Source organism: Gouania willdenowi, chromosome 19 (genome assembly GCF_900634775.1).
Source record: "Gouania willdenowi chromosome 19, fGouWil2.1, whole genome shotgun sequence".
Lineage (NCBI taxonomy): Eukaryota > Metazoa > Chordata > Actinopteri > Blenniiformes > Gobiesocidae > Gouania > Gouania willdenowi.
In genome coordinates this window covers 16282521-16292945 of record NC_041062.1, presented here as the reverse complement: position 1 = coordinate 16292945, position 10425 = coordinate 16282521, and the positions used below count along the sequence as shown (strand labels likewise).

At 38.0% G+C, this 10425-nt stretch overlaps 1 protein-coding gene across 1 annotated transcript; it reads right to left on the bottom strand.

Annotated features, from left to right (window-relative positions):
• Positions 1 to 4982: 4982 nt before the first annotated feature.
• On the bottom strand, positions 4983 to 6147 carry LOC114481774 (transmembrane protein 100). The gene is made up of 2 exons (XM_028476813.1): positions 6067 to 6147; positions 4983 to 5903 (listed from the first exon to the last, which is right to left on the bottom strand). The coding sequence occupies exon 2, from the start codon at positions 5697 to 5699 to the stop codon at positions 5235 to 5237; it is 465 nt and encodes a 154-aa protein (XP_028332614.1). The 5' UTR covers positions 5700 to 5903; positions 6067 to 6147; the 3' UTR covers positions 4983 to 5234.
• Positions 6148 to 10425: the final 4278 nt, after the last annotated feature.

The window sequence follows — 10425 nt, the reverse complement described above, 5'->3', positions numbered from 1 at the left end:
ATGAGCCTATCGACTGGGTTAATGATATCACAGTTCATCTGCTTTACAAAAAACCAACACTTCACCTGTACAAAAAAGCAGTTAGCGTTGGTCACTAACCGAAAATGACAATTTTTACTGAAACAATCATTTTATTTAAGTACACAGTAAATAGAAGTATTAAATAGAACACAGCTTTTCAAGGAAATGTGTCTTTCTGAATTTTAGCAGTACAGCACACTTCTAAAAAAAAAAAGAATGTTGTAGATACTATGACAAGATGTTTTTTAGTGCTAAATCCTACATAGCTTTATCACTTTTTTGTTGCAAAAAATAAAAAACAAAAAAACATGAACACACACACACACACACACACACACAAACCAAAAACTGGTAAAACAGAAAAAAAAAAGCCACTGGTCTATCTTTAGTCTGACTTGTATGGCATACTGTCAACATTTACTGTCTACATCAGTGTTTCTCAAATGGGGGTACGCAATGGCAACACAGTGGGTACTTGAAACAGAGAGAGTGAAAACTTATCACATGAAAGCATTCAAAATATGGGGTTTTAAAATGTTTATTTTTAGTTAAAATGATAATCATAATAATGATGATGGAAATGAGCCTAATTAAAACATGAACTGGAAATACAAGGCAGGAGATGACAAGAAAAGATAAAAACTATAGTCATAAATAAATTGTGTGAACAAATGCTATGTTATGTAAGTATGTAGCCTCAACGTTTTATAATTGTTGTTGGCATTATACACCTTGCCCAGGGACAACAGTGAAAAACTAGCTTTGCAGCTAATACTGACACATTTACAGAAATGTTCATTAATGTGTACTGTCAAATAAACAACTGAATAAATAAATAAATAAATAAATAAATAAATAAATAAATAAACACTGTTTTTTCCACTTATTTACAAAATGTGATTCTTTAAAATGTGTGTTAATGCTCAGTCGTTCCATCATTATTCTCCATAGTTGTTTTTTCAAAGCATTCTGAGCAAAATGTTGTCGTCGGACAAAGGGGGTACTTGGTTTCATAAATAAGAGAAAAGTTTGAGAACCACTGCTTTACATGTATGAATTAAGAATTAGCAGCACAGATAGGCACACTGACTATTATAAGTTATCTTAAACTTCATTGTCATGTCAGTACTCTTGTTCAAGATATCTCCAACGTAAACACCAACATAACCCTAGAAAAAGACAGAAAGTATAAGTTGATGAACAATTTCTTCCTATCTTTTATTTTGTAGGTATTTCCCTGCACAGGAAGACTGTTGATAAGCCTCACAGATGGCTGATTCTTACGGTTCGAGATCACATTTTAAACCAGACACCATGTGGCGGTTGGTTTGCATGCCCACTCACAACCACCATCTTGATCTGCCAATGCCTACGTAAAAGTACATTTTCCGATATACGAAATGACCAATGTAGATAATTTTTAATTGCCGCGGTTTAAATATATCCTGAACTTGAGATTTGAATAGGTGAAGTGATGTTGCAGATACAATATCTTTAGTTTCCATCTGGTATATCAAAAATGACGATTGAGATATTTGTCATAATGTATCCAATAGACATAATTGGGAAAAGTGACAGTTTTGCCTAAAGATTGATTATCTGCATGGCGAAGAAGAATTGTTTTGCAGATATCTCTAACAAAACTCCATGATAGCTATTATTATACTGTTAAAAAGTCTTGCTATGTGACTTCATAATTCAAATATGAGCAAATCCGGGTGTTGATTTGAAATTATATAGTAAAAAGCGGAGAATTTGCAAAAAAAAAAAATAGAAAAAGTGAAAAAAAAAAAAAAAAAAAAAAAAAAAACAAGATTTCTATTTGAAAAGTGGAATAAAAATAATTGTAAATGACATGTTTCTATCACCAAATCGTCCTAATGACTTAATAATTTTATAATATCTGTCTGAATTCTTCACTTTAATCATGTAACTCACATTTACTTCATTTCTGTGTGAAATCAAACATTATTTTCTTCAAGTCAATTAAACCGTATTTATATGTAACTTGAGAAACTCTATAGAAACTTCAAGTGTATCTCACGTATAGTGAGAAAAAGTAAATAGTAAATAGTTCATTTAAGTTTCACTTCTTCCCACTCCTTCTCGCACATGAAAAATCCAATCATTATGTATTGTTATGGTTTTTTTTTTACATGTCAAAAATAAACTACTTAAAAAAAATTAAGAAAGAAACTAAGTTGCACGCCAACACACAAGTGCAATTAAAAATGCTTACTTTAAAAGTTTTTTCTCAGAAACTCAGATATGCAATATTAATAAACAGTATAGACTGTTTTTCGTCATAAAAGACAACAACCACCGACCTTGCTTCTAAACCAGACTTGATTTTAATCAAAGGTCAATAAAGCAAACAAACATATAGGCTTCAAAAAAAAAACCTCTCGTGATGTACATTTGGTATTTTAACTTGAAATAAACAACATTAAACTGTGATTCATAGTTCGCCTCATGCACACCACTGCAGTCTTTTTGCCTTTCATTGAGGCTGCTTTGTTCTTTGCACCAGTACGACTGCACGCTTGAAAACAATTAGGTCCATTTATTAATTTGAGTAAAATACTGACACAGCAAGTAAAAGGCACTCAGAGGAAAGCTAAACATTGATTGTATCTCAAAAATAGTACGACACATCTAAACAGTAAAATGTGGTGTACTCATTAAAATGTGCTTCCATTGACAAATTTAGTGAATCATCAAAAACATCGTACACTTTTAGCTTCACATTCTAACTTGTTACAACCACATGGCTGCCAAAACCAAACTAAATAAAAACACTGTATGTCTAAATCTGCCAACCCAAAAATAGAGGATACATAAATAGTCTGTACACTGTACAAGATGTTCATAAGACACTCAGTGTGGGAGGTACATTCAGAAAATGTGGCTACACTTCAACACAAATCCTACTGTATCTATGATATGTCAGATTTAAGAATTCGTAGGACCTTAATACAGTAACTCTCATCTTAGATTCTCTCTGAAAACATGATGGAACAGAACAGATTTAGCTCCATTCATGAAGCGAAGATGCTCAGTACACATTTTGCTCAAAAAAGGTCATGAGATGTATCATTGCTACTGCTGACACATAGCTGCCACGTCTTGCTGCTAGAAAATAGATGCCTTTTATAGTTAATGTAGGCAACCAACTGCTACATATTCATTGTTTTCTACTGAGAGGGTAAATAATGTTCCTCCCCTTCTCCCTACAAGACATCTATTTAGTTAAAAAGAAGTACCCTATGGTTTTACAGAAGGGCTTCAATGGTACATCTTTGAGATAGGTCCAACGATAGCCATCCTTCTTTTGTGCAAACCTGATAAGAAAAGCTTGTCACCATAGTGGATAATTTGTCTTTCTCCTCTGTGCAGCAGTCTAGGGAAACAGTAGAGTTTTGTCTTTTCCCGAGGACTTCCTGCTGCTTTGACATAAAGTTATCTAAGGTTGGAACATGTTCATAGTTTAGCAGGGAGTCAGAAATGAAAGGATTTAGATAGAGGACAAGTATGAGGTTTTTATGTCGCTTTCTGTCATTAGCTGGGTTTCCATTACAGATTCATTTCACTTTGAACAGCTTTTGGGCAGTAGCCTCGTAACTCTCGTGAAATCTCTTCGCGGCAGGAAGATGGACGCTCTAAACCTCCTTATAACACTCTGCATTACTTTGTTGTTTCAAGTCTAATGTGGCAGTAATCATTTTTAAGTATAACGCTAAGAAATGTCCTGGTCTGTTGTTCTGTCTACACGTACCGCGTCATGTTTTCCACGTCTCGGAGAGAAGTGGTCATGGTCAGGTACCTTACGTCTTGTGACCATGTACGTCAAAATGTTTCCATAGTGCTTTTGCAACACGTTTTAATATCAAAACATCTGAAATTCCTCCCCAAGAAAGCAATATTTGAGTGTTTTTTTTTCCCAAATTCAGGCGTTTCCATTACCAGTTTTTATTGCGCTATTTAGATTTTGCACATTTCCAAGGGTAATGGAAACACAGCTAAGGAAGGATCATCTACCCATGCCTAAGAGCATGGAAATGCATTTTATTAGTGAGCAAGGGGAGCAAGTAAAAAAAAAAGAAATGTAGCATTATGTCAAGAGGATTAATTCATCACAGGGTGGTGAGTTTCATTGATCGGCACGGTTAGATGGTGGTTGTCTACCACAAGGCTCTGTGGCAAGAAGGAATAAAGTATAGGAAGCTGCAGATACATGTTGTATGAAAAGATAGGATTCTTCTCAGTTCTTCTTCATCCAATCAAACATTGTCTTGATTATTTGCTTCCATCAGAGATTACTCCCTCTCCTTGCTTCCAGGCCTACGTTACCAGACGTTGGATGCAGAATAAAGTCTGCGTGTCATTTTTACACCTGCATTCCACAATGACTTCAGTCATGAACTTGAGCCAATGACTCTTTGTAAACTACTCACACAGTGACACTATTCAGCACAAGCCTCTTGCAGTTATGTAGTCTAGCACATCCATGTTTTAGTCACTTTTAAATATCATAATACAAATGCTCCTCACAGTTCTTGTCAACAAAGTGCTATTTGCAACTACATTGTCCTGATGCTAAAAGACCCACTTTAAAGCAGTGACGTTGTCTGTACTCAGTGTTCCTCTTTTCTAAGTAAATGAATGAATAGTTAATTTTTAGAAAAGGAAAGGCTGTGGGGTGATTTTTAATTGTTGAAAGAATTTTCATGAATTTCATTAATTTTTTTAATATTTTTTTCATGAAAAGGTGTGTTCTCCTCCCTGCTCTCTTCCCCCTCCACCTCCCCCCCACCCCCTCACCTAGGTGTAACACCGCCCTCTCTTTTTATATTCTCCCTTTAATAAAGTGTTCCTTACCCTTCCTTAGGGAGGGCTGGTGATGGTCACAGTTATGCAATAAAATAATGCAATTTATTTAATGGCAATAACAAAAAAATAAAAAAAATAAAATGCATTGCTGTCTAAAAAAAGATTGCACTTCTTGTCGTGTTGACCTTTGACAGCCTGTGCAGACAAGTAAAAAAATAAAATAAAATAAATAAAAGGCGTGTTCTGAATCTCTCAAAGGTGTCAACAAATTTCCAAGTTTCATTTTGATATTAAGCATAAAACCCATGTGGATTTCTACAAGTTTTCTATCTTTCCGGTTTCCTCAAAGTCGATTAAAGTCCAACATGAGAGTTTGCCCATTATCACAAAGTACCCTGATCAGCAGTGAAGAATCCTCCTTCCTTCTTTTTTCTCCTCTTTATTCTATGGGCTCTCCAGCAAACCACTGCCACCAGCAGCATCAGCATGCCGACACACAGCAGTGCCCCTGAAACCACCTTAGTCTGGAGCGGAGTGTTGAAGGTGAACGTCACCCCTGTGCCTGCCATGCCAATCACCAGCGATATGAAGCCGAACGGTAACACGCATCTGTACCACGACTTCTCCGTGCCTCCCGTGGCTTGGGCGAGACGTTCCAGTGTCGGCAGTGACTCAGGAGGTTTGGCTTGACCAGTTCCGACGCACCCCTCCTCTTCCCCTCCTTCCCCACAGCTCTGGTTCTGGTTGTCAGAGTCTGGTGATAAGGGGTTGGCCTCGCTACCATTGATGAAGTCCATGTCCGGCTGGAGGACTGGGGCAGGTGGCTGACGACCTGAGGAGCAACCCATCCTAGAACTGCTGCCCTTGGGTACCAAGGTAAACCGGTCACCCAACAGTGGATGTGTATGTCCTCTCTTGTGTTTGTCCAGTGATTCCTGATGCTGTTTATAACTCCACAGGGGGTTTCTTTAAAGCTCCTTTCAGTTACTTCCCTGCCAACGCGGTGTCTGCTGTTTTTGTTGTTGCCCTGAAGACGAGCCCCCAGCATGTGCCTGCAGCAGGAGAACAGCAGAGAAAAAAGACAAAATGAGGAAAAATGGGACAAAACATAAAGGACATCAGAAGTGTTTGTAGTGCTATAACACACACTCAATAAGTGGAAAGAACATCAAATATCCTGTCTTTTGACACATTTCCATTCAGACCAGCACTCACCTTTCACTCTCATTGTCTGTCAAGTGATGATGACTGCTGCAAGCTTTGCCTCCTTCGTCCCCTCAGCAGCGGCACGATGCGTGTGTGTTGTGATGACGGCGTTTATAGACCATATATACACAGAAGGAAGTGGGAGGGGCGTAGGAGGGCTCGGAGTGAGGTGGCAGACGAGAGGGGAGCTTGTGATTGGCTCCGGCTGCCGAGTGATTTCAGGCGTGGGAGGGGAATGGGAAGGGGGGGGTGAGGGTAACCGTTCAGCTGTCTCATTCACTGATATGAATCCATTATTTAGTGTGGTGGCCCCCTATTAGCGCTGTGCAGTTTTGTTTATTGTTATATGATATAGAAACCCAGTAAGCAAAGCCTCAGTGGCTAAATGTGTTATGTTTTATTGTTGGATAGGGATTATTGTTACAGGAAAAGCAAAAAACCCGATACCCCTGTAATGTTACCCCCTACGCTAAAGATGTCTGGCTCTGACAACTGAGCTGTTATTCAATGAAAAGCTGTGCTACTCGCTGCTGAATGTAGAGGTGAACAGGTTTCTAAGGTCATGTGGAAACCAAATGTGATTAGCATTTCTCCTTGGAGGGTTTTCTTGCAACAGGGATGTATAACTCTAGATTTATTAGGGCTCTCCCTCGCTCTTTCTCTCTCTACTCTATAGTTTCTGTCCTCTCTCTTCCTTTGCGTCATCCGTGTTCCCCTGCAGAAAGGAAAGCTACCTAGCCTTGTCACGGCTGCTGGCTTTTTCACATTCCCACCAGTATATGTTCCCCCTTGTTTCCTCATGCTACCATTTTTTTTTAGCCAGGAGGACACATAAGCCAGTCTTCACCATTCCCAAGGGAAAGCTTGAATTACCATAGCAGCAGAAGATGGTTCTCATGTTTCTTTTTTGTTTTTTCATCCCTTATAATTACTTTTCCCTGCTTTTTACGCATCGCTTCAAGCCACAGCTGTTTGGGAGGGATCTGTAGAATTAAAGTGCAGATGGAGAGAATCCAATCACCAACTGCTGTGTTTTAAAATCTTTCCTCCAAAGGGAAGTTTTACATCATTTTATAGTTTTTTTCCCTCCACACACCAAATATTTTGAATCATCAAGGTAAAAAAGACCCAAGTGTGAATAACTGTTTTTTTTTTTTTTTTTTTTTAAAGGGATTTTCTTATTATTTGTCATAATTAATCTGCATTAACAGAGTAAAGAAAAATGTGTAACAGAACACACTGCAGCCTTTGTAATGTTTTAAGGTTGAGTTTTAGGAATTATTTTGCAACTACAATTACGGTGATTATGTATCAAATCATGATTGGCTGAGTTGTCAAGATTATTGTGGGGTCTCAACTTGTCCTTCTCTCTGGGTTTAGCCCGTTGATGCACTAGCATGCACTAGCATCCTGCTCCCCTTGGTACTGCATTGGATGGGATGCGCTAATGCATAATAATAATAGTGATGATAATAATTGTAATAAGTCAAGTATTCCAGAAATGGTTTGCCCTGAGCGGGGCTTCCCTCTTGAAATACCGACTATGTAACATGTGACCTGGAGAATGCCTGGAGAACTTATCACTTTACAGCAGTCATGTGACCACAGGCTCTGATATACTTATTGGGCTAAGGCTTTCACTTCTATATTTCCGCCTGTTCGACTCCTGGTCGTGGCCGAGGCAAGCAAAAAGTTTAAAACTGCTTCTGAGGAGCCACCGAGACAAGAGAGGCAAGAGAGGCTGGCTCGACTGACTGACTGTTGAGTTCTGCGACAGTGTTGCAGCGCTTGTGGCCACAAGGGGCGCTTAACGTGAAATTTACAAGTCTAGTGCCCCTAGTGGCCAAAAGTCACACAGTGTGCCTTTAGTTAAACAGTATTCAGTGTTCAAACCGCATGTTCAAAATATTTAAAATATGTTTAAAAACCTGTTTATGAAGGGGTGTTTGCGACCCTGCCTGCAATGTTAAACACCTTCTTTCTTGGATCAAAGTCTGTTTTGAAATCCCTTCCAGAGCATGGTGCATTGTGGGTTGTCCAACTGGATTATAATGCCTGCAACACCACAGGGAGAAAAAACATTTTTGCAAAGAGCACGGAGTCATTAATTGTAAAATATTTAGGTAAAATTGTGATGGTATTATCAGTCCTAAATCTTTGAATGGAAGATTGTTTAAATAAAGCATGATTTTTTTTTTTTCTTCATATTAAAACTACTAAAGTCATCCTTTTCACCTTTTTTATGACATACCTTAAGCTAAGACAACGAGGCACTTTATTGTCCTACAAATTTTGGCAACACTTTACATGAAGTTTTATACATAAGGCTGACATTATGCTGTCATTATCTGTCATTTTCATAAATAAGGTGTCATGAAGGCTGTCATTAAGTGTCATTTGCTAAATTGTGACACCTTTGGAGCTATGTTGGCATTTTTTGGGGTTAGGTGGGGAGATCCTGTGGGGTTAGGTAGGGTCAGGGTTAGGGGTTAAGGTAACAAAGGGTTAGGGTTTAGTCCCGCCCTCTGTCCAAATTGAAGGAGAACTGCTGATGATTTGATCACCTTGGTTTTTCTCTCGGTAGAGAAACAGAAACCAGAAGAAAAGGCTCTCAACAGTGGGTCAAAGAGAGCGCTCAAAAGTGCTAAGAAACTTGTTCTTTCTCCATTTGTTCTGCCACAACATTCAACAAAAGAGCAGCAACAAGATGGCGTGATTTTGGTGGTTTTGATGCTCTGTTTTGCCCCGTCGCCGGTTTTCCTGACCACCCACAATGTTGTGCGCTCTACATCATCTACAATACTTCCTGTTTTTAATCTATGCTGAGCGCTGTTGCATTGACAGCCTGTTTGATCCGCTCTAGAGTTCGTTTGCGTGTTCACACCACCCAAATGAGGCAGACTACCAAACAAATGAATCCTAGAGCGTTTTAACTGTTCTAGGATTTGTCGGTGTTAAGTGTTATGTTATTTTATTTCTTTTTATCTCAAAGGAGAACCCAAGTAGGCTTCCAGAGGTGACAAGTAACAAAGAATTTACTGTACTTAAGTAGTTTTTTTTTCTGGTATCTGTACTTTCTACTTCTTACATTTAAAAAAATAAAAAAAGTTCTTAAAAATGTTAAACTCGAAGCTGCTCTGGGTTTTATTGCGCATTTGCACGTTTTTTCTTCAAACATTTCATTTACAAATTGTATTTATAAAATAAAAGACATGGAATTTGCTGGTTTAAAAACCCTGTCTTATTATTGAAGGGGCATTTGTTTAATTTTCATTTTTTTTTACTAGTAGCATGTACTTTTTTACTTTAACTCAAGTAAGAGAGCAACTTCCATACTTTTACTTTCACCAGAGTAATTGTTTATACAAGTATCTAATCTTTGACTTGAGTACTTAAGACAATGAATGGATATTGTCACCAAATTTCACCCAATATTTCCAGAACCAAAATGCTAATCGTTACAGTGGCTGAGCTAGCTATAAGCTATCATTTATTCTACTCCTAAGCTTTAAAACCTTACAACACAGTAAATTTATCAAAAATCCCTTAGTTTAGAGATGTTTGAATGGGTCATGAGTCTTGATCCTTGTTTATGTGACAGTATATGTTGAACATTTCTACAGATCTGTTATCTTACTCAAGCAATCTAGATAACGTTGGGACGGCATTTTTATTCATGAAACTTTGAAACAAACATTCATAAAGGCTGATGTGTATTTTTCCATTAGAAAGCTACTGAAATCTTGTTGCCAGCTGTCTCTCTATATGACGTGCCTCAAGCTGAGGTAACCAGGCCTTTTATTGTGTTACTGGAATGTGTTTTTCATGGGTTATTTCATTTTTCTCGCTGTAGAAGCCCAGAATATGGCATTAAATGGCTTTACACACAATTTTAAGAGACCCCAGGTATCTTTTTATGTGTAGTGTTGTTTGCGCCTTTGTTTTTATTTCATTAGTTTGACTGGCTTGTAGCAAGCTGTGAATATAATTTTATTTTGTCACCTTGGCATGGCAATAAGGATTTTTTTTTGAATTTCTACATGAAGAAGGCCATTCTAAAGTCACATTACCTCTATTAAAGGCTAGTGTAAAAAGACCACTGCTGTCAACATGTAGCTTCCTTTAACAATGAGAAGCTTTGTGCTCAGGCATGTCCGCATGCACAAAAACTATCCACTACACTCCCATAAATACACACTTTCCTTTTAGGTCAGTGTGGATGACGATTGTTTGTCCAGAGGTGAGATCTACAATCGGTAACTGTTGAGTTTATTGGACCTTTGTGCAGGCTTTTGTTGTTTTCTTTATTTATTTCAGCGCAGTAGTGCGAAAAATGTTGGAAAGACATGTAAAAATGATTAACATGTG